We start from the raw sequence: 24,539 nt of genomic DNA, 5'->3' as shown, positions 1-24,539 counted from the left end.
TCTAGTTTGTTTTTTCCCCCCTTTGTGGAGTTCAGTTAAAAAAACAAGCGAATGACATTTGATGCTCACATGTTTCTTGGAGCTAAAGGGAGAATTGGGATCCCTAGCAGAGTGAAGTGTGGACAACACCATGTTTATGTATCTGAGCTGCTGTGCCTCCATTTTATAATATCATAGGATTTAGAAATGGAAGGAACCTTGGAGCTCATCTGGCACAACCCATTCTTCTTCTGTGGTAGGACCTGGCTCCTCTTGCCCCAGCCTACCCTGTCTAGGAGGCTGTTTCAGGGCTCCTAGAAGGAAAGGGAAGGATTCTGGAATGCTTCATAGAGATGTGTTTTCTTTAGGTCCTTGAATTATCCCATGTCACTCACTTCTACTCTTGACTTCAAAAGTGACTTGTTCCCTCTCCCTCCTCTTCTTGTGCCCTGGAAAGAATTCCTTCTATAAAAATAAAGGGTGGGGAGAGGGTGGCAGGAAGGCAGTTGGAAGGAAATAAAGGGTTTCGGCTCTCATGTGATTATGGCAGGGTGTAAATAACTTCGGAAATCCCAGAGCTATTGTTCATATTACAATATTATCTCTGACTTTTTTTTCACATTGCTATTTCTCCAATATTGATTAGTCAGAAACCTTTTTAAAGTACCTACTATGTCCTAGGTACTGTGCAAAGCTCTGGGGATACAGAAAGACAAAAGACAGTCTCTGCTGTCAAGGAGCTTACAATCTAATGGAGGAGACAATGTGTTACGCATACAAAGCAAGTTATCTGTAGGATAAATGGAAAGTAATTAACAAAGAAGGCACTGGGATTTAGAGGGGTTGGGGATGGCTTCCTGTAGCAGGTGGGATTTTAGTTGGGACTTAAAGGAAGCCAGGGAGGCCAGTAGTTGGAGCAGAGGAAAGAGAGCATTCTAGGCATGGGGGACAGGCAGAGAAAATGCTGAGAGATGGAATGTCTTGTTCATGGAACAGTCAGGAAGCCATTGTCACTGGATTGAAGAGTACATGTTGGGGAGTAAAGTGTAAGGAAACTGGAAAGGTAGGAGGGGACTAAGGTTATAAACAACTTTGAATGCCAAGTAGAGCATTTTATACTTTCTTCTGAAGGCAATAGGGAGTTAGTTTGAGTAGGGGAGTGACATGATCAGATCTGCACTTTAGGAAAACCACTTTGGTGGCTGAATCAGAGGATGGATAGGTGTGAGGAGAGACTTGAGGCAGACAGACCCACTATAGTGCAGTAATGCAGGGGGCAGATTGGTGAGGGCCTGCATGTTCTAGAGGGATGGCGGTGCCAAGAGGAGAGAGGGGAACAAATTCAAGAGATGTTGCAAAGGTACAATCACCAGGTCTTGGCAACAGCTTAGGTGTGGGGAGTGAGAGACAGTGAGGATCCAGGTGGTAAGCCTGAGGGATGGGAAGATAGGAGGGGGAAAGAGTTTAGAGGGAAAGCTTTTTATTATGTATTATTTTGGACATGCTGAATTTAAGAAGTCTACTGCACATCTAGTGAGATGCCTGAAAGGCAGTTGGAGATCAGAGGTTGGAGGTGAGCAGAGAGGTTGGGGCAGGCTGGATAGATTTGAGAGAGACTCGAGAGCATAAAAAATGGTAATTAAATCCATGGAAGCTGATGAGATCACCAAGTGAAGTAGTACAGAGGGAGAAAAGAAGAGGGCTTAGGAGAAAACTGAGGGTGTGATCTGGAGAAGAATCCAGCCACGGCGAGAAGGAGTGGTTATGGAAGTAGGAAGGGAACCAGGAGAGTGTTTGTACCCAAAACCTAGAGAGGAGAGTGTCAAGGAAGAGAGAGGGATCAGTGAAGTCAAAGGTTACAGAGGAATTAAGAAAATGCCATTGGATTTGGCAACTACGATCATTAGTAACTTTGGAGAGAGCAGTTTTGGTGGAATGAAAAGCTGGAAGCTGAACTGTAAGGGGTTAATGGAGTCAGAGCAGAGAAAATGGAGGTACCTATTGTGTAGATGGCCTCTTAGTAGTCCATTGGCTACAAAGGGCGTAAGAGATATAGAATGATGAGGGGATAGCAGGATCAAGTGAGGGTTTTTCCAGGATGGAGACAAGGAAGGGAAGGAGCTACAAGTCCTCTTGGAAGAATTCGTGAACTTTTTCCCCTTTATCTTTCATTCTCTGGAGCAGCTAAAAGTGAAGGACTCAGAAATTCTCCTCCTTCCCTTTTTTTGGCCACCTTTTCCTCTGGAGCTCCCCGAGCTCTCTCGTCACTTTGTCCAGTCATCATAATGAGCATTGTGAGGCACTGGCATGTGGTTGATTGGGTACTGATGAACGGAGTCTCCTTTGAGTCAGGCCATTCATCCTTCAGTCTCCAGTAAACCACCAGAATGGTTCCACATAAGTGGAGAAAATGGCAATCTTGTCTCTCTTTTACTGTTTTCTCTCAGAATGGCATTCAGTAGGTTGTCTGGGCTGATCTGAACCTGACAAACAAGGCCAGTTGCATGAGCAAAGGCATGGGACAATTACAGTGGAACTGAAATTAGAGTTGAACACAAGTCCAAGGTCAGACCTTATTACTGACACTGGCCTCACCAGGGGAATTAGTTTCTAGGATTGTGATTTATTTCTGGAGGGTTCTGCAGACTGCTGTAGTACTATGAAAGCCATGTTAAAGTGGCAAAGGCCTCCTGGCTTGAGCTGGTGCCTCAGATGAAGAAGAAAAGTCTGCTTTCTCCTTTCCCACTTCAGCTTCTAGCCTTGACTTGCCATGTGTATTATTTTCTTTTACTCTGAATAATTTTACAGTTAGATATTATTTGCCCAGACTTCAACTTGGGGATGAGAGTTGGGAAGAGAATGGCCTGATTTTTGCAGGAGAAAAAATAGCTCTGGTAACTGCCTCTGTGTCAGTGGTGATGGTGGCTGCCTGAGGCAGAAAAGGTTAGCTTTTATATGTGGTCCTCCTGTTACAGCTTGAGGACCAATGGCCACAGGAAAGACATCTAATCTCTTCTATTACCTTTCTTCCTGTCTTTGTTAAGAGAGAGAGGATTCTCCTGATGGGTCAGGTTGTTATCTGGCCAGACTGGCTACTGTGTCTCTTCTGTGTAAAGAATACGTTGGGCACCTAGTAAATAGGATGAACCATATTCAGGGGAGGTTGGCTGGGCAGAGACCATGGGGCACGTACAAGTCTAAAAACACCTTTGAACCTAACATATTGCACCAGAAGATTTCTTAGAGGCATTTTAGAGGAGAGGTTCTTAATCTAGTGGTGATGAGTCTATGCAATGTATTTTTTTTAAGGTTTTGATAACTTCCAATATAATTGTTTCCTTTGTAACTCTTTGTAATAAAATTTTATTTTATGCATTTAAAAACATTCTGAGGTCAAAGTAAAGAATCCTTTCCCTGCCTTAGAAGGTCAGCACGTAGAACCTGAGAGTTATGTGTGGCTGGCCCTCAAAACCTCATTGTGGTCAGGGAACCCCAAGCTGGCTATGGTGTAAATAACAATGAATTAGAAAAAGACCAAGCCCAGTCTTGCCATTCACTAGCTGTGTGATTTTGGAGGGAAATATTTAATCTCTCCGAGTTCCATTTTTTTAATCTATAGAAAAGGAATCCTGTACGTATGTCGTACTAAACTTATAGAGTTGTGATGAATCCCATGAGATCCTTGTAAGGGAAGAATTGAAGGCCAGGTGTATTAGAAGTAAGAAGATGGTTATAGCGGGGAGGCTAGACTGGTGCTTTTGGACTTCATCTTGCACTTCAGCACCCATCTCTGAGTTAGGAGTTGGTCAGTCATCCTAAAGACCCCTCACTCTGCTGATAAACCCCCTTGCATAGAAGCCAGTCAGCATGGTTCTACGCCTCCTGCCTGGGCAAACTCAACCTGTTAACTCCCCTCCTTCCCCCTCCAACAGGCTGCCACCTGTGCCTGATTATACTATCTCTATCTCTGTATTCTTAGCCAAGATGCCTGGGCCCCCGCCCTGTTTCACCTGGCGGTGTTGCCGGTCAGGCAAGTTAAATGTTAACTAGAGAGGCTGAATGAATGACTTGATTACCTGCTCTCACAACTGAGCACACCGTCCAGGCAGCAGCAGCTGTTGAGGATTGGTCCCCACCCAGCCATGTTGTGGACCAGTTTGCCAAGGCAATTTGTAGGCAAGGTGCTGCCAGTCCTGGGCACGGTGCTGTTCCAGAAGAGAGAAAAAAGGGGATTTCAGCTAAGACACTGGCAGGTAATAAAACTGGCAAAATCTTTTCCTTAAGAAGTGGGGAATGTGGAAGTTGGAGGTGGGTGGGCAGGGCTCTTGGTCTCAAAGGAGGAAGAGCCCCAGTTCTGGAATCCAGGGAACCCAACTGAACAATAATTCCAAGAAAGGGTTGTCTCATTTAGGAATGTTCTTATCTTACCCTGGTCCCCATGAATTTGGTAGGGTTATTCTTTGGAGAGGCTGAATGCAGAAGAGAGTTGGGAAATGCTTATCTCTTCTCAAAGCGGGAAACAACATCATTGCCGAGTGAATGTTGAGTAACTAATGTGCTTTTTGTTTTACTTATTGTTTTTGTTTTTTAAAATCATGGATGTTGTATCTGATTACAGTGTCTTCCTAGGGAAGGAAGGATAGAGGTATCTCTAGAATTCTATCCCCTCACTCCTTTCCAAAAGGCATAAAGTCATAAGAACTCCCCTCTACCCATCTCTTTCCCCTTTCTTCTGTGTCTTACTCCCCTGGTCCTTTGTTGGAGAAATTTCACTGCCTGGTAATAGCTTAACGTTGCCCACCTTCTCTCTCCCTTTTCCCCCTCTCCACTCAGGAATCTAGAACTGCAGGCTCTTCTAGAACAGGTCAGACCAGTTCAAGCCCCATGACCCACCATGATCTCAGAGTTTCTAAAACCTTGACTGGGAGGCTGCTTTGGAGGTGGTGGGCTGGTGGACCTTACTTGCTTTATTTGCATATGACCAGTTTATACAAATTGACTTCCTAACTGCCTTTGGTGCTGTCCAGCCTGAGACAATTCTAGCCAAGTGGAGAGCTGGGGTTTCTGGAGTTATCTCTGATATTTGGACCTCCCTCCCCATAACATTCTTGGTCCAGTTCTTTGCTGCCTTTGTAGCCAGACTAGGCTGCTGCTTTTTTGAGGGTGGGATGGTATAGAGAGAGGTATTTCGGGTCTTCAGGCACCCTGGGATTGAGTATAAGAAGCTTGTGTTATTGCAGCGTGAGATCTACCCACATTATGACCTTCAGGTGAAAGTGGTGAGAGCCAGAAACGTCAAGGGCACCGACTTGTGTGAGTCTTCCACTAATCTCTCATACCTTTCATTTTCCTTTTGAATGAGTGAGTGAGTGAATGGAATGGAATGAAAACTGGAAATTTCCATGGAATGGAAAAAGTACTTATTAAATACTGACTTTTTGCTGATCACTGTGCTAAATGCCAGAAATTCAAATAGAAAAACTGAGTCACTCCTGCTTTCAAAAAAGTCAAACTCTTAATTGGGGGAGGTAACACATGAAAGAAAGCTCAGATTTCAGGGTAGATGGAAAGGGGCAGCAGTGGAACAGATTAAGGTCCTTGGGTCAAGTCAGTAGGTCAGAAGACAGTCAGGGGCCTGGAGGGTTTAAGAGGCAGGGCAGATGGTAAGGCCTCTGGTGGTCCTTCATCTTACCGGAAGAAATAAAATTGGTAACTTCAGCATCTTGTCCCAGCAGGTTCTAGCAGTTAAGTAGTCCTGATGTGTTCTGAGTGTAATAATATATATTAAACATATTACATATATATATATGCATATAATATATACATTTTACCTCATTTGCTCCTTACAATAACTCTGTGAAGTAGGTGTTCTTATTATCCCCATTTTACACATGAGGAAACTGAAGTAAAAAGATTAAATAAATCATTTACAGGCTTACACAGGAAGTTAGTTATCTGAGGCCAGCTTTGAACTCCAGTTTTCCTAACACTGAGTGTAGCATCCTACTCACTACAGATGACTTCTTCAGAGACAGAGGCCACATACCTGTAGGAGGTAGGACGATGATTGCTCTCCCCTGTCTATCACCCCTCTCTTCCAGTATCTGAGGCAGACTGCTTTGTGGAAGTACGACTCCCTACATCCTCACCATTCACTTCTCAGACAAAGGTGGTTCCCAATTGCAGTGATCCAGAGTGGAATACAACCTTCCACTTTCACATCCATGAGGCCGTGAAGGTGAGGAGTTAGTTAAATCAAGCAGTGAAGGGGAGAGGAGAGCTGAGTGCTCTGTGATTTTGTTCCAACAGCCCAGTTGTTTAGGGGTTGGTCCTAGGCTACTCCTGAAATCTCCTACCCCATCCCACTCCACTCCTGTTCCATTTTGTATGACCAGCTACCATGTACTACCCCCTCTTGTTTCAGAATATACTGGAGCTTACCCTCTACGATAAAGATGTTATTCAAAATGACTCGCTAGCCTCAGTTATGTTTGACCTTGGGGGCTTGGAGCTTGGCCATTCTCACAGCCACACCTTTCTGTTCAACCCCAAGGTAAGTGAACCCATCTTGAACCTGTTCTCTCTGACTTTCAGATCAGTAACAAGCATTTGTTTTTTTTATGAGTTTTTTGTTTTTTAAATTTAGTATTTTCTTTTTTCCCCCCAATTACAAGTAAAAGCATTTTTAAACATTCATTTTTTAAAACTTTGAGTTCCATAATCTCTCCTTCCTTGCTTCCCTTCTCCCCTCGTTGAGAAGGCAAAAAATTTGACGTAGGTTATTCATGTGCAGTCATGCAAAACATGTTTTCCTATTACACATGAATAATGAGCATTTATTAAGCTCCTGCTATATAGGTAAGGTGTCAGGGATACAAAGACACAATTCCTGCCCTCAAGGAGCTCACATTCTACTAGGAGATCTAGACAACAAAAACTGAGGCAGAGTTGGGCACCAATAGTTTGCAGGAGGCATCACAGAAGAAGTAGTTAGCCCCTGAATAAAACAAGGATTTTGGAAGGAAAACAAGATTGTGAGGAGTGATGATGAGAAAAGAATCCATTTGGGGCTTGGGAGATGGCAGGAGTAAATGCTGAATACAAGAACATAGGGCTCATAAAAGGGATTGGGGAATGGCCCAGCAAGTTGTGGTGTATGGTGGTGAAGGAATTCCGCTGTGCTATAAGAAATGATGAACTCAAGGATCTTAGGAAAGTATGGAAAGACTTACAAAACGATGAAGAGCAAAGTGATCCGAACCAGGAGAACATTGCATACAGTAACAGCAACATTGTTTTAAGAGCTCCTTTGAGGGACGAAATCCTTTTGACTATCCTTATAAATACACAAATTAAAAATAAAGGTCATTTGAAGAGAGATGCTATCTGCAACCAGAGAAAGAACTGATAAATAGAATTATGTATAGAATAATTTTACATATATATATATTTATATATATATCTATCTATATCTGTGTCTCATGGTAGCCCTCTCTAGGGTGGGGAGCCAGAGGGAAGGGGGAAAAAAAGAAAAAATTTGCATGATAACTCTATGTTTGAGGGGTATTCCCTCCAAATACCAAGTTGTACTTGGTAGATTTGCAGTTTCATGTGCAATCAAATTTTTTATTGCACTGTTATGGAAATCTTGTTTCCTGAATTGAAAATAAAATACATTTTTTTTTTTAAAAAAAGAAAGGGAGTAAGTAGTATGAAATGAGATTTGAAAGGTTAAGTAAGGACCAAATCATGGAGGGCTTTAAATGCCAGACTAAGGAGATTGTACTTCATTATAACAGTGCTTCTTAAACTATGGATTGCAACCCCACCATTTAAGAGTGATGAATGGGTGGCGAGTGGAAAAAGTATGAGCAGCCCTGGTCTAGAACAGAAGTTTTTAACCTTTTTGTGAGTTTGGGCCTTTTTGGAAGTCTGCTGAAGCCTTTAGATTCCTCACAATAAGGTTTGTAAATGTGTAAAATAAAATGCATAAGATTACAAAGAAAATTTATATTATGTTTAATTGTAATAAAATTATACTGTAATCTAATTATTTGTTTAATTATTGAAATATTGATTATATTAAAATATAATCATCAGAATATATTTTTTAAAAACTCAAGTTCATAGGCCCTAGATTAAGTAACACCTTCTGCTCTAGAAATTTGGGAGCCACTGAAGGTTTTTGAAAAGGAGAAGAGACATAATCTATTTTCTTTGGAAGATTATTTTGGCTGCTCTGTGAGTGAATGAATGAATGAGAAATCATTAAGTGCTTACTCTGTGCAAAGCACTGTGTTAAGTGTTAAGGACAAAAATAGAAAAGCAAGATTGCTGCTGCTCCCCAAAGAGGACCATGACATCAGGGAGGTGATGCCATGACTTGCAAGTGAATTGGATTTAAGTGAGGGAGGGCTGTGCAAAGTCACCAGACTCATTCTTTCCTCTAGAGCCATCTGGGTCCAGTGGCCAGATAAAGATCAGAATGACTGGAGATGGCCCAGGATGCAGTGAGAGATCTTGGCCTTTTTGAGCTAAGATCTTTAACAGGTTTCAGTCTGACTGAGGCAACACCCATTCCTTTCTCAAGTAGCTCACGTTCTTGAGATGACATGTCTAGAAGGCACAGAAGATGGATTAGTGAAGAGATGGATCAGGAGATTGACTATCACAGTAGCCCAAATGAAAGATGATGAACTAGCTTGATGATTGTGTGAGTGGGGAGAAGCCTTTGGTTATGAAAGGTATTTTGGAGATGGAATTGACAAGATGTGGCGACTGACTGACTGTGGTGATGAGTCATAGATGCCTCCAAGGATATGAGGCTGAGTGACTGGGAAGATGATGGTGGACTCAGTAGAAATAGGAAAGTTTGCAGGAGGAGCACGTAGGTTTATGGTGAAAGATTCAGAGTCCCGTTTGGACATGTTGCGCTGTGGGGACACCAAAGAGCTAACTGAAGACATCTGGGTATGTAGAACTTCAGGAGGTGAAAGAAGATTAGGTAAGAGGTTTGAGTATTCTTTGTATCAAGTCTACAATGTTCCTCTTTGCAAATTGACCCTCTTGCTCCTAATTCTGCCCTCTGGCAGAATTAGGTCACCTCTTATCCAGGCTTACTTAGTCCAAGTAAGTTATCCTCACCTATAGAAGCCAGAAATAAGTCCTGATTTGATATTACTCTTATGCCAAGATCTTACTAGTGGTATTTGAATCCTAGAAAGGCAACAGAAAGAGGGCTTTCAAGGTAAGATTCTGGCTGCCATCTTATGGATCTATAGAGAAAGGGCCTAGAGTGTGTGAAAGAGGTGGTGTGGTACAATGGAGTGTGGTATTAGATTTGGAGCTGGAAGATATGAGTTCAAATCCTGCCTCAATTACTTACTACCTCTTGTGACCTTAGGCAAGTACAATCTCTCCTGACTTCAGTTTCCTCATCTGTAAAATGAAGGGCAGCTATGGCACAGTGGATAGAGTACCTCACCTGGAGTCAGGAAGACTCATCTTCCTGAATTCAAATCTGTCCTTAGACACTTGCTAGGTGTGTGATCCTAGGCAAGTCACTTAACCCTGTTGGCCTCAATTTTCTCATCTGTTGAGTTCAGGGAACTCATTTTGAACTGGAGAAGGAGATGGCAAATCACTCCAGTATCTTTGCCAAGAAAATCCCAAACGGGGTCACAAAGAGTCTGCCATGACTGAAATGACTGAACAACAGAAAAGAACGCATAGGATGAGGGGATAGCAGGGACAAATGAAACTTTTTTTTTTTTTAAGAGTGGAATAAATAGGAATATGTTGTAGGTAACAGGGCAGAAGTCAGGAGGGGAGAAATTGAAGATGAGAAATAGGGAGAAATTAATGGGGAAAGCTCTTGGGGAGAAGCTATATTGAGGGCACAGGGAGAAGGACTTAGCTTTGGCAAGGACAAAAGGTCACCTTATCCTCAGAGAATGGGGTGAGATTATGAAAGGGATTTGAGGTCCAGACTAGGGAAGAAGAGATTAGTTGATGATATGTGAGCTCCTTTTCTCAATAAAGCAGGAAATGAGAAAATAATTATTCAGACATATGAAGGTGGAAGAGCTTTTAGAACCTGGAGAGAGAAGAAGGTATTGAACAGTTGTTTGCAGAGTTGGAATAAACAATCAAAGAGGATTAAGTTTGTGGAGCCCAAGTAATATTAGATAACATGAAGTTGTAGTGGACCTTCTGGGGATAGTGGTGAGTTTTCCTTCTCCATTGTTTAGTAGCTTAGGAGTAAGGTGGTACAAGCCAGATGATGATCCAGGGTTGAGCGTTCAATGGAATGGTGGTGGGGCCATGGAGTCAAGATGAGGGGGAGCAGTGTATGGTTGAACTGGTAAATTAGAGAGGCAAGGCATCTCTGGGCCTCATCTATAAAAGGAGGAGGTTGGACCTAAGGATCTCAAAGGTTTATCTCTGCTTTAAATATGGGATCCTATGACTGTGGAAAGAAGAAATCAGAAGCCAGAGTTTTACTGAGAAAATGGGAAGAAACCACTTTTTTGCTTGAGGAAGGCAATGTGACTTGAAGTCAAAGGATCTGAGTTCAAATATCTGACTTAAGCAACTTATCTGACTGTAGGCCAATCACTTAATCTCCCTGACCTCAGTTTCTTCTTGTGTAAAATGAAGATGGCCTCTGACTTATGGTTCTATCAAGAATAATTTTAAGAGGATTGAGGGCAGAGGGAGTGAAGTGATGAGAGAAGAGAAGAGATGAGGATCGTAAAGGCTAACTTCCTAGTCCAGAATCATGTCAGTGGCCCAATTCTGAGTGTTGGTGAGATCTAAAGTGCAATCATTTGGCACACATATAACCCATATCAGATTGCTTATTGTCTGGTGGGAGGGAGGGGAAGGAGGGAGAAATAGAATTTGAAACTCAAAATTTTTTTAAATTGTTAAAAATTTGTTTTTATATGTAATTGAGGAAAAATAAAATATTGTGAAAAAAATTTTTAAGTACAATCCTTCCAGTGGGTGGTGGAGGGAGAGTGAAAGTTGATGAGCTAGAAGATTGGAAGCAAGCATTTATTAAGCACCTGCCCACTGCCAGGCACTGTACGAGGCAAAGTAAAAACTGAAGAGAGTTCCTGAGCTGGAGGGAGCTTGCGTTATATTGAAAAGGAATAATATGTACATGAATAAATCAAGAATAAATATGTACAGAGTACAAAGTGATTTTTTTTGCACTAAGAACTGGGAGGCCCCTGTAGGAGGTGTTACTTGAGCTGAGCCTGTAATGGAGCTGGAGCTGGGGGTTCCAAGAGGCAGAGGTGAGGAGGGAGAGAGAGCATTCCAGGCCAAAGCTAGGAGCGTGATGGAATGCTAATATCCAGGGGATAACAAGGAAGCCAATTTTGCCAGAACCTGAGTATGTGTGTGTGTGTTGGGGTTGTGTGTGTGTGTGTGTGTGTGTGTGTGTGTAACATTAAATAGGCAGAGCTAGGCTGGGAAGAGCTTTAAATGCAAAACAGGAGTTTATATCTGTATATGCATATGTAATATGCATATATGTATATGCATATATATAAGTATATATAATAAAAATGGCTTTTAAAATAGCAGTTTTTAATGGGTTTTTTTTAAAATAGCAATTAAAGTGCTTTTAAAAAAAAAATACAGTTACAAAATAATAGGGAGAAAGTTAGAAATGGAACCATTCTCATCTTTTCATACCTAAATGGGTATAATCTATAGACTTGATTTTGTACTTTGCCGTTACAATCAAGATTTTTTTTTTAAATAAAAAGAAGAGAAAACAAGTCAGTAAAGCATGAGCACATCAAAAAAAAATTAATTTAGGAATGCCAATTTGGTACCTCTATGAGTGATGGATTGGAGAGAGAAGGGAAAGTGTAGAGGGAGGGCAGATCAATTATGAGGTTATTGTAGTAGTCCAGTGAGAGATGACGAGGGTCCGAATTAAGGTGGGTGATTGTATAAGTAAAGAAATAAGAAAAAAAAGAGACAGGTCATGGAGATGGAATCCACAAGATTTGGCAACTGATTTAATGTGGGAGGTAAGAGAGAGGAGACTTCAAACCTGGATGACTGGAAAGATGATGGTGCCCTCCATAGAAATAGGGGAGTTGTGAAGAGGTGTGGGTTCCAAGGGAAAGATAGTGAGTTGAATGATAATGAGTTCCATTTTGGACATGTTGAATTTGAAATGCCTATATTACATCCCACAAGAATCTCCAGCAAATAGCTGGAGATGTGAGACTTGATCGTAGGAGAGAAATGAAGACTAGATATGTAGATTTGAGAGTTATCTGCAGAGAGATAATCATTGTAGCCACGGGACTTCAAAAGAACAGAAGAGTATGTTATGATAGAAGTGAGAAGCCCAGGCCAGCTCTGGAGTACAATTACATATAAACAGAATATGGATGACGGTCCAGTGGAGGAGACTGAAAAGTAACGTTCAGGCAGGAAAGAGGAGAACTGGGTAAGAAAAGCATTAGACAAATTCAGGGAGGAGAGAAAAGTATCCTGGGAGTCAGCAATGTCAAGGGAGGTCCAGAGGCCTGAGAAAAGATTGCTAGATTTAGCAGTAAAGAAGATCATTGGTGATTTGGAGAGAGCGATTTCACTCAAATTGTGGGGCCAGAAGCTGCTTTGCAGGACGTTGAGCGGTGAAGAGTTACAGCAAAATCAAGTTTAGTCTACTTTTAAAAAATAGATTTTTATTGATTATTTTTTGTTTTTGCATCGCCTAGAATTCCCCATGTGTCTCTCCCTTTCCAGAGAGCCCATTCCTTACAACAAAGAAAATTTTTTAAAAAAGAAGAGAAATTCAAACAGGCAACACATTAAAAAAAAAATCAGATATTCCATGCAATGTTCCACACCCTGGACCTCTGTAAAAGAATGAGAAGTGCCTACTCATAGCTTTTCTTTGGCACCAAGATTCTGAAACATTCAGTTTTGTTTGTTGGGTGATAGTTCTTTCCATTTCCATTAGTACTTGGGTGTTGGTAATCCATGCCTAGGGTTTGGAAAGGGATAGGTCAAAAAGCCAGGGCATTTAAGGGCTGAACTGGTTAACTGTGCTCATTCACCTCCTTACAGAACAAGGAACTGCAAGTAGAATTTCTCCTGGAAAAAGGGTAAGTTCTGCAGGAGCCTGTCTGTGCCCTCAGACTTAGCCCACAGCTCTTTACTGTTATAGAGGACATGAGTCTTTGGGTCCTTCTGTGCAAAGCTAGGAATTCTGGCACCTGAGGCAAATTCAGTACAGAAGGGAGTTGAGGAGGGTTGTGGTCCAGGGGAATGATTCCCAGTTTACCACTCATCCCAGGAATGTATGAGAGTTGCCCTGTCTCATCTGATCATGGTGCATAGAAGAATGGCCCCTACTTCACGGCAGCTGGGAATCTGATATGACCCTTCTCTATGGGTAGTTTATAGTCAGAGAACCATTTTTCAATCCACTGCTTGTCCCCTGGCTTCCTGGGAGCACCTCTTTCTCACTGAATGGAAAAATCCACACTCAAGGGACCTGGAGTCTCCCTCACCAGTTCTGGATGGAGAACCATTATAAAGGGAGGGAACCAGTTCCTTCGTGTGTCAGCACCGTGGGAAAAAGCCCAGTGGCACTGTCCTAGCTTTGCTTTGTGTTCTGAACTGAATAGGATTTCATTCCCACCCTAAGATCCACAGACCTCGTTCTCAGAACTGCCCTGGCCTCCTGGGGCCCTAAATCAGGACCAAGACATTGCTGTTTCCCCCACCCTTGGCTTGCCACTGTTTGAACTCAACTCTTACCCCAGCTTTGGGAATGGGGAACCCGGCACTCTGGGCTTGTTCAGCTGTTTTGGTTGTGATGCTGTAGTAGCACACAATTCCATAAGTTCCTCATTCTCTGCAGAAATGTTCCTGCCTCTGAAGTCATCACTAATGGGATCCTGGTGGTAAGTAGGGAAGAGGATTTTTGAGGAGCTCCTATTGCTAGGTGATGGGCATCTATTTAATCCTTCATTATACATTTATACATCATATATTAATCACCAAGGATTAAGCTATTTAGGAGCAGTAGAATTAGAATGATGATACCATCCTCAGAGGGTTTGGGGAGGCTGTAGGGAGAGGGACAACTCAGCTTCCAGACTCCTGGGCTTCTGTGATGGCTAGAGGAATGAAGAAGATACACATTTCTCCCTACCAGTCCTTCTTCTCTGTCCCTACTTTAAAAAGGCTTCCAGTGTTAGCCTCTTCTCTACCCCAAGACCTTGGCCCATCTGACCCTTTCATAAGACTGGCTTACTAGGGCTCTGAAATTCTGGCAACCTTCACTATATCCCTAGGCCAGCTTTAAAATGATCTCCTGCTTAGAAACTTGGGAGAAGCTGAATGGGAATCCCCAGGGACTGGGTCAGGAGACCCTGCTCAGATGAGGTGCAGAGTCCTGAGCATCAGGTCCTGAGTAGGGGTGAAGGGACTACTAAAAGATGCTTTGAGAGGGGTCTCTCTAGCCCACCTGCCCTGTCCGTGATCCCTTTAGCTGTCTCCTTATCCATAGGCCCATCCCTGTCTGAGAATCCAAGGCACCATAGAAGAAAAGGCTCTTACCTTGTGTCAGAAAGATGGTGAGTTTCTCTGTCTGCCTTTGGTTTCTTACCTTCCCCTTGGATAGGATTAAGGCTTTCAGTGGTCTGGTTCTCAAGGTACTGAGAGAGAAGGGGAATTTCTTGGAGGATTTGCCAATCTCAGCCATTTTTGTATAATAGCAACGAATACAATCTAAGTTGCTGGCCCTGATAGGCTGGGAGAAAGAGGGTGGGAAGCTTTCTGTCTCCCTTTCAATAGCCATGAGAAGGTCAGCATGACCTAGTGGAAGGGTGTTTGAACTGGAGTTAGAAAGACCTGAGTTTGAATCTTGTCTGAGACATACACTAGTGGTATGACTCTGGCAAGTCACCTAATCTCTCTCAGCCTCAGTTTCTTTATTGGTAAATGAAGAGGTTGACCTCAGCCACCAAGGTTCCTGCTAAATCTATGATCCTATACTTTCTCTACCTCCACACTCTATCCCTGCTCCCCCCTTTTAACTTTTTCTGTCATATATCATTCTCCCTTTCCATCATTCTAATTTCCTATGGATTTCTGGATCACCCACTAGTATTCTAGCCTTGGCCACGTGGCAGGAATCCAAGATGGAGCAGGGGAGAGAGCCATCAGCCCAAGGTTATGGGACCAGGGAACAGGAGTTAGCTGTGAGGCACTTGGTATCTTTGGGATTACGCTCTGAACCTTTTCTCGTTTTGGTCCTTTGATCTCAGGAGACAGGGTGATACAAGTGTCAGTGCCTGGGGCCTACGAGAAGACACAATCTTTTTCCAAATATCTACCTCAAGAGGAGGACTCTCCAAACACCTTCATCTTTCATGTGAATCCTATCCTGCAATCCAAGTTGAATGTAGTTTTGCAGCAGGTGAGGGAGGCCCGTGACTTTTGTTTACCCTGTGTACCTCTGTTTCCCTGTGTTGACTAATATCTTTTTAATATTTAACATTTTAGGATGGCAAAGTCTCCATAATATTTTTAAAGTGAAGGAAAGAATCAACAAATATTTTAGAATTTGCTGTGTGCTACGCTTTGGAGGTGGAGGAGAACAGGGTGCAGGAGATGTGTGGGTACTGATTACAGCCTTGCTGGGGGGCAAGATAGATACATGTGAAAAAAATAATGCTATTAGGCAGTATACAGTAAGTGTTCAATGAGAACAGAGATTTTGATGATAGTAAAGGTAGCATAAGCCAAAAGGGTGTGAACTTAAAAAGTTCAAGAAACGTAATTTCTGGATAATTAATCATTTTATTAATAATGCTAGCATTTTTAATAGAAGGTCAATGTCACTCCCAGATGCCAAAGATAATTAGGGTGGCAAGCTCACAGCTTACATGCCCTTGAAAGAGGGGTGTTCCTGAGGATGGCAATCAGTGCTCAGTGGTTAACAATTAATGAGAGTTGTTCTTTGCAAAGAGAAGTTACCTCACTCCGAATGAAGGACTGAGAGTGACATCTTGTCACGCTTGGACAGATCATCTGCTCAACCTTGGGCAATCTGGACATAAGGACTTATCTCTACCCAAGTTTAATAGAGTGGAATTCACCTTAAAATAGAGATTCCTTGTAAGACTGAGTGGGGTCTGACCAAGACTGAAGAGAGTTAATTCAACGTCCTTCAAGAGGCTGAACTTTGAAATGAGGATGATAGAAAAAACCATATTATTGGTTTTTAGTAATCATTTCTCTCATGGAGTTGGGAGACCAGCATGCCACAGGGGTCCGCGACATGAAAATGGTTAAGAACGCTTGATCCAAGACAAATTGCTGACCTGCATGGATAGAAGAAATTTCCTCATCTGTTAGTCAGTGAACAAGCATTTATTAAGTGCCCACTGTGGGCTAGGCCTTGTGTTAAGTGCTAGAGATACAAAGAAAGGGGGAAAAAACACTCTTTGCTGTCTGGTAACTCGCAATCTAATGGGGAAAAACAATTATGTACAAAAAGATATATGCTGGATGTATTTGAGACAATCAGCAGAGAGAAGGTGCTAGAATTAAGGGGGATTGGGAAAAGCTGCTTATAGAAGGTGGGATTTTAGGTGAGACTGGAATGAAGCCAGGAGGCAGAGATGAGGGGGAAAGAGAATTCCAGGCTTGATGGATAGCCATTGAAAATACACAGTCAGGAGGTAGAGTTTCTTATTTGGGAAACAGAAAATATTGCTATCAGATCACAAAGTACTTGGAGCTAGGTAAGGGGTAAAAAACCTGGAAAAGTAGGTGGGGACCAGGTTAAAAAGGGCTTTGAATGTCAAATGGAAAATTTTCTATTTGATCCTAGAGGTAAAAGGGAACTACTAGAGTTTTTGAATAGGGGGAATGACATGTCAGACTTTGAGCAGATCACTTTGACAGTGGAGTGGACGTTAAACAGAAGAGGGCACACCAGCCGGCTATTGCAATAGTCCAGGTGTGAGGTGATGGAGAGCAGTGTTAGAGGACAATGAGGCACATCAGAGAGATGGGAAGAAAGTAAAATTGACAGGCTTTGGCAATAGATTGGGTCTGGGGGATAGTAGTGAGAGAGAATGAGGGAGGAGAGTCAAGGTGACAGGGCAGATGGTGGTGTCTTTGAGAGTAAAAGGGAAGTTTGAAAGAAGGGAGGATTTGGGGGGAAATATAATGAGTTCATCAGGAAGTTCCCACACCAATGAAATCATAGGTCTGGACAAACAAACAAAAACTGCTTTATTCAAGAGCTTTCAATCTGGGGCAGCCTTTTCTTGGGGACCCTAGTGGTTTCTGCCTTCAGCTTCTGTTCCATCCTAACCCATCTCGCATCTCAGACCCCATTCAGTCTTACAAGGAATCTTGTTTCCTTTTCCTCCAGAGTTCTGAACTGGAGACCCGAGCCAGGATACTGGGGAGAAAGGAGATACCCCTTTCCTCATTGCCCCTGGGCCAGGAGGTGCAGCATTTGGTGGCTCTGGGAGAGGTAAAATCCTAACATCTGAGGTCCCAGGTGTCCCAGATTCTGCAAATCTCATCATCTTTGCATGTCCCCTGAATTACCAAGATGGAGCCTGGGGGTGGTCTTATGTAGAGGTCAGGCCCAGGAGGATGAGAACTAGTTCTTAGGATCTATCATTTTGTGTGGGCAGTGCTAACTATAAAGGCAGGTGGAAGGAAAGTGTGGCAACATATGACAGCCCAGACACCCTCTGAGTAGAACCAGTACTGACTCTGGACCCAGGGGACCTGAATTTAAATCCTCCTTCCTAACCCGTGCTGGGCAAGTCACTTAACTTCTCTGGGACTCAGTACAAATTAGGAGAGTAACTGACCTCTCTAAGGTCCCTTCCAAGTCCCAGTTAGCATTTATACGATACCTTAAGGTTTGCTAAGCACTTTACAAATATTATCTAATTTTATCCTCACAACAACCCTGGGAGGCATTATTATTCCCATTCGACAAATGAGGAAACTGAGGCTGAGAGGTTAAAAAAAGAAGGTAAGGGTCTGAGGCGGAATTTGAAATGAAGTTCAGTGCTCTCTCGATGATTCCACCAGGGTGCCTCTAGCCCTAAATCTGTGATCCCAAGAGTTACTCTAGAAATGAGCTCTGGCATTGGGGGCTGGGATTGCAGAGGGAGAAGGAGTGAAGATTACCATAGTCAGTGGAGTACAGTTTCTCTAGAGAATGGGTATGTTTATAGGCCAGGTACTCAAGATCAGGGCTGTTTTCTGTTTCAGGGGTTTGAGCTGACTCTGAACCTCAAGGCAGAAGTAAGGTGAGGTGACTCCGGGGGGAAGATGGGCAACAGCTGTCCAGGGTTGAGTCCCCAGGCAGTACCCTGGGCCATCCCTCCGACCCCTCCTGTCTCCATCAACTACCCTGTTCCCTTTGCTGTTCCCTCCCCTTCGCTGCTGAATTCAGGCTGTCCAACATAGGCCCATGAAGTTTGCTTGGTTGGGAAATCTCTTTTTTTCCTGGGGACCCTTTGGGTTCTGTCTATGAGAAAAAGCAGATCTGGGCTTAGACTGGGGCTGCTTCTCTAAAGAGGGGGTCCTCTGGGCAAAGAGGGGCCTCACTTTGCCCTCCCAGCTTTGTATGCATTTCCACCTATCTTCTCCTGTGGAGAGCAGCTCCAGGGACCTTGACCTTCGCCTTGGTTTTGACCTGTGCAAAGGGGAGCAGATGTTCGTGGACAAGAGGAAACAAGTGGTGTCGAAGGCTCTACAGAAGGTGCTGGAATTGGACGAACCCCCCCGAAATGATCAGGTAAGGAATACGGCCCCTGGACCACAGGGTCCTTGGGACCTTATTACCTTGGGGTGACTACCTTGTCCTTGCATCCCCACTGCTTTGCACAGTGCCTTGGTTCAACAGGCAAACAACTGCGTACAAAGAAATTATATACAGAGTAAACAGAGGGAAGGCACTAACGTTAAGGATGATTGGAAAGGCTTCCTGTTGTAGGTGGGATTTTAGCTAGGACTTGAAGGAGGGCAGGGAAGCCAGGAAGCAGAGCTGGGGGAGGAAGGGGTGAGAGAGAGAGAGAGAGAGAGAGAGAGAGAGAGAGAGAGAGAGAGAGAGAGAGAGAGAGAGAGAGAGAGAGAGAGAAGGAGAGGGAGAGAGAAGGAGAGGGAGAGAGAAGGAGAGGGAGAGGGAGAGGGAGAGGGAGGGAGGGAGAGAGAGAGAGAGAGAGAGAGACAGAGACAGAGACAGAGAGAGACAGAGAGAGACAGAGAGAGAGAGAGAGAGAGAGAGAGAGAATCATGATCTTAAAATCTCTAATAATGGAAATTTTAAACATTTGTTTTAGTTACATTTTAAGTTCCTAACAGTGCCGATTAAAAAGACTTGAGAGACATAGTTTCTAGGCACTTTAATCATTTTATTAATAAGACCTGCATGTTGTTAATAGTAGGATGGGCATTTGCCCATCTCTCTTAGAACAAAGGCCATCATAGTGGTGGGCTGACAGTTCATATACCCTTCAAAGAGTTAGGTCTTCTTGGGGGATGGGGAGGGGTGGCCATGAGCTCTGAATAACCCAGTGGGAAGTAATCTATATTAAAATGAGGGTCTTAGGGAACATAACTTAGATTACCCAAATCTTGGTCAAAGAGACATCAATTTCCATAAGTACCTATCTTGATGAAAGGGAGAATCAACATTTTCCCAGACCTGTCTGAGCCAACACAGCCAGAATACTACACCCATTATCCCAAGCTTAGAATTTCTTTTACTGTCTGATCGGATCTTGACCTGGGTAAATCTTTAAGAGAGTATTCCCACACTGGTTGATTTCTGGATGAGGAAGTAGAAAAGGAGAAAAACCTTGGTGTCCTAATACAATAATTAGTTATTAAATTAGTTATTAGTTATTACATTAGAGAGAAGTATTTATTTCTAACAGAACTGTCTCCCTCACTCCCTCCCCACCCTGTATTAGAGAAGGCCACCATTTCACACACACACACACACACACACACACACACACACACACACACACACACATATGTATATAAGTAAGTATGTAAAACTATACCAGGCATACTTCCATTTACCAGTTCTTTCTCTGGCAGTGGATAGCTTCTTCCTTCATCGGTCTTTTACAATACTCAGAGTAGCTTCGTCATTTACAGCTATTCTTTGAACAGCGTTGCTCTTACTGTACCCAGTATTTCTTTGGTTCTGCATATTTCGCTCATTATTTCCTGCAAGTCTTTCCATGTTTTTCTAAAATCAACCTGCCCATCACAGCAGTATTCCATCACAATCATAGACTACCATTCAAACCATCCTTCGATGGATGGCCATTCCTTCAATTTCCAATAATTTGCCCCCACAAAGAGAGCTTCTGTCTATATGTTAGAACATCTTCAGGGGTAAGGAGCCTGTAGCCTCAAGGCCACATGTGATCCTTGAGATCCTGAAGTGCGGCCCTTTAACTGAATCCAAACTTCACAGAACAAATCCCCTAATAAAAGAATTTGTTCTGTAAAACTTGAACTCAATCAAGAGGCCTCACCCAAGGACCTAAAAGACCACATGTGGCATCAAGGCCGCAGGTTTCCCATCCCTGATTCTAGGTTCTTTTCCTTTCTCCCTGACCACCTTGGGAAACACCTAATAGTGGTATACCTTTCAATTTTTAAAGGCATTTATTGTCCAAAGCTGTATTAACTTAGGTTTTCTCAGATGAAGATATGCATGAATGGAAGGTGGGGGGTGGAGGGAGTAAACAAATAATAAAATGTTAAAAAGATGAGGCCAAATAGAGGAGCAGGCAGATAATGAAATCAAAAAAAAGAGCTGTAATTTAAAGTTTATTCCAGCTATAATACAGGTGAAGCAGCTAGATGGTGCAATGGATAGAGCACTGAGCTTTGAATCAGGAAGACTCATCTTCCAGAGTTCAAATCCAGCCTCAGACACTTAGTAGCAGGGTGACCCTGAGCAAGTCACTTAACTCATACTTTCCAAGGGCATCTCCCTGTGCCTACCCAAATCAGAGATAAAATCAAGATACTCATAATCTGTTCCATTTTATTAAGATCTTGGCTGTCACAAGACCTGAATGCTCCCAACAAGCTAGTACTAAACTGCTCTCCAAATCTGCCTCAAGGTGATCATATTCAGGTGACCCAAGCATATCATTGGCTGAAAATGTGGAGTAGTTTAGTAGAATCTATATGGATAAAGTGCTGGGTCTAAGTCAAGAAAAACTCATCTTCAGAGACTTCATTCTTTAAATTTCTATTCAGACACTTACTAGCTGTGTGACTTTGGGCAAGTCACTTTACCCTGTTTGCCTCAGTTTCCTCATCTGTCAAATGAGATGAAGAAGGAAATGGAAAACCACTCCAGCATCTTTGTCATGAAAGCCCCAAATAGGATCACAAAGAATTGGATAGGACAGAAACAACAACTACAAAATAATGCAGATTGTTCTGGCTTTAAGGAAGCATCCTGTGGCATCACTTCTGAGTTTATTCCCAGGATAATCTGTTGAGCTTGTCTCTCTGTTTTATTGATCCATGCACCCCCTGGCACAAAAGGGGCCGTCTGGGTTTGAATCACATAGTGGTGAACTTCAGAAATAGTTGTAGCCAGACATGACTGTGATCCTAGCATGTCAAGACAAATACTGCCATTACTGTTAATATTTGGAGAATAAATTCTTGTTGTAAATGCAGTCCTAGGTGATTGTTTGTAGGAAAATAAATTTACCCCCCTTCAAAATACACAATACCTTGACAAGGGTTAATATTGGGTTCCATAATTGTGGCTTGCTAATGAAATATTTTGTCTTTGACTGGACTTGCAGAACAATGTCCTGGAGGGCTGTGGGTCAGATTCTGTGTTAATGTCTTGGTGGGGTTTTTTGTTAATTGGTTTTAGCCTGATTGAGCTTTCTCAATGGGTAGAAGGGGGAAGGAAGAATCTTGTGGATTTCTATGTTTCCTCAACTACTTTGGATTTGGATTCATCCCCACCCCATCTACATGTGTTACTCTGTCTCTCCTCTCTGTGTCTTTGCATTAGTGATCCCCAGTGCTTGGAATGATCTTTCCCTCCTCATCTCTGCTTCTTGGAATTGCTGGTTTCCTTCAGAATTCAGTTCTAGCACCATCTTCAGACCTGTACTCCCTCTACCCCTCCACCCCTCATTAGTGCTCTCCATCCCCAAATTACCTTAATTTATTTTGTATCTATTGTGCAGCTTGGTCTCCTCTATTAGAATGTAAACTCCTCTAGTGGCAGATATTGTCCTTTGGTGTTTGTGTCTCTAGCACTTAGCACAGTGCCTTAGCACATAGTAGGCAATTAATCGATCGATAAAGTTATTAATGTCCTACTATGTGCCAGGCACCATGCTGAGCACTAAGCATACAAAAAGAGGTAAATACAATTCGTTAATACATATTTGATTGATTTCTGTCTGATCTTCAGGTACCAGTGGTGGCTGTGCTGGGCACCGGGGGTGGGATCAGAGCAATGACATCCCTGTATGGCAACCTGACTGGGCTACAGGACCTGGGTTTACTGGATACTGTGACCTACCTGAGCGGAATCTCAGGTTCTACCTGGTAGGTGACAGACAAGAAGACCAGAGGGCTCTGGCTTATTTCAGCTTGGGAGTCTCGCTACCCTCCTAAGCACTAAGTAAATGTCCCGGTGGGGTCAGGTACCACTGAGGAGGTAGCTTGTATCACAACACGCCCACTGAAGGAAAATGGCCTCGGTGCCCAAGAATGCCCATATACATAAACTCAGGTTCCTGCCTTATAAACGGGTCCGTACATGAATAAGAGTGGGATGTCAGTGATCCCTGGTGTCTTGGACTGGACTACCCCACTTTTTTCCTCTCTCCTTCCTCTGTCACCATCTTAGACCTGCAGCAATGATGTTCTCTGTTCTCCAGGTGCATTTCCACCATTTACAAAGACCCTGCTTGGTCCCAGACATCACTGCATGGCCCAACGAGGCAAGCAAGAAACTTTGTGTGCAGCCGCAAAACAGGAGCCTTCTTGTCTGACCAGTTGCGCTATTATAGTCAGCAGCTGATGGCCCGAGAGAAGAGCAGCCTCCATGCATCTCTCATTGACCTTTGGGGTCTCCTTATTGAGTATTTCCTGTATCAGGAGGTATGAGAAGGGCTAGGGGAGGAGGGAGAGAGAGGAGGAAGTTAAGGTGACTTCCTGCTCCCCATTGCTTCTTGACTCTTTTTTAAAAAATTACTTTAAAAATTTACTTAATTTTAAATTAACAAGCATTTATTTTCTCTCTCATTTTCTCCCTCTTCACCCCGACCTCCCCCAAACAAAGCAAAACCCTTGTATCAAATATGCCTAGTTAAACAAAACAAATGATGGCGTTGGCCACGTCCTAAACATACGTCTCATTTTGTACTTGGTTTTTGTACTTGGAGTTAATCACTTGTTTGTTAGGAGGTGGGTTGCATGTTTAGTGATTGCACTGATTGGAGAGTGTTAATGTCTTTCAAAATTACAGTTATCTCTTCCATATCATGGGGTTGGGGCACAGCACCCCCATGATCTGAAAAATCCTCATAAAACTTTTTGGTCCTCCCTTTGTACCAGAGAAGTCTGAATTGTTTTTTCTTTTTCTTTTATGGGATGTTTACAGTACTTTATTGTAAAATTTGAATTGATATTATATAATACTATAACATATATTTTATGCATTTATGAGTTTCTAAAATTTATCTCATCTGCTGGCCTTCTTGTGTCATCTGTGGCTTTTGCAAAACTCCCCTCAAATTCCCATTTAATTTCTTATTCCAACACCCAGACTGTGATATATCAAAACAGCGATGTGAGAGGTCACGATGTGGAGAGGATGACTGTATTTGTCTTTACAAGGTTGTTATTGTACGCATTGTTTTCTGTATTCTGCTTACTTTTCTCTGCTCTGGTTCATACAAGTCTTCCTAGGCTTCTCTGAAACGTTCCCTTTCATCATTTCTTTTCTAGCACAGTAGTATTTCATCACATTCTTACATCATAATTTATTCACTCATCCATTAACTGTTGAGTTACCCCTTCAGGTTCTGTTTTTTTGCCACTATTGAGAAAACTTATAAATATAGATCCTTTTTCTTTTATCTTTTTGTAGCATAAGCCTAGTAGTGGTATTTGTGGGAGAAACTGGGAACTTGGCCTATGCTCCTATAATCCAAGATACCAAGATGCCTGGCAAGAGGCCTGTGTGACCCTGGTGTCTAGAAAGAAATAAGTAGCTTCTAGAAAACGGGCCTCAAAAATCCAAACCAATAAAATGAGGGTGGACATCACAACTAGAGATGATACGAAACCAATCAGCTGGCTTGGAGCACCCTGGGAGAGTGTGGACCTTAGTCACAAAGATGGCAAAGGGATGGTTTGGGTGTAGGGGAGTGAGGCAGAAGCGATCAAGTCTGAAAGCAGGAAGACCCTTCCAACCTTTTTTGCCTAGAAGGCTGAGCCTCTTTCTTTTGTCTCATCCA

General features: G+C 42.8%; 1 protein-coding gene across 4 annotated transcripts in view; it reads left to right on the top strand.

Annotated features, from left to right (window-relative positions):
* The first annotated feature begins 85 nt into the window (after nucleotides 1–85).
* The window catches only part of PLA2G4F (phospholipase A2 group IVF), a 37,465-nt gene continuing 13,011 nt past the window's right edge, over nucleotides 86–24,539 (top strand). For 2 of the 4 annotated variants that reach the window (XM_072625074.1, XM_072625075.1), the window contains exons 1-14: nucleotides 86–2,544; nucleotides 3,959–4,232; nucleotides 5,220–5,292; nucleotides 6,081–6,217; nucleotides 6,404–6,532; nucleotides 13,081–13,118; nucleotides 13,880–13,922; nucleotides 14,531–14,597; nucleotides 15,291–15,442; nucleotides 17,411–17,515; nucleotides 18,274–18,311; nucleotides 18,667–18,802; nucleotides 22,484–22,620; nucleotides 22,956–23,178. In XM_072625074.1, the coding sequence (XP_072481175.1) occupies nucleotides 4,122–4,232; nucleotides 5,220–5,292; nucleotides 6,081–6,217; nucleotides 6,404–6,532; nucleotides 13,081–13,118; nucleotides 13,880–13,922; nucleotides 14,531–14,597; nucleotides 15,291–15,442; nucleotides 17,411–17,515; nucleotides 18,274–18,311; nucleotides 18,667–18,802; nucleotides 22,484–22,620; nucleotides 22,956–23,178 (1,389 nt within the window). In that variant the 5' untranslated portion in view covers nucleotides 86–2,544; nucleotides 3,959–4,121. Of the gene's footprint in view, nucleotides 2,545–3,958; nucleotides 4,233–4,430; nucleotides 6,218–6,403; nucleotides 6,533–13,080; nucleotides 13,119–13,879; nucleotides 13,923–14,530; nucleotides 14,598–15,290; nucleotides 15,443–17,410; nucleotides 17,516–18,273; nucleotides 18,312–18,666; nucleotides 18,803–22,483; nucleotides 22,621–22,955; nucleotides 23,179–24,539 lie in introns of those variants that run through there. The other 2 variants (XM_072625077.1, XM_072625076.1) reach the window with 2 other exon arrangements.

The sequence above is a fragment of the Notamacropus eugenii genome, chromosome 7, assembly GCF_028372415.1.
Source record: "Notamacropus eugenii isolate mMacEug1 chromosome 7, mMacEug1.pri_v2, whole genome shotgun sequence".
In the NCBI taxonomy this organism is placed as follows: domain Eukaryota; kingdom Metazoa; phylum Chordata; class Mammalia; order Diprotodontia; family Macropodidae; genus Notamacropus; species Notamacropus eugenii.
Note: the sequence above shows the minus strand (reverse complement) of the source record. Positions and strands in the feature narration are given on the sequence as shown.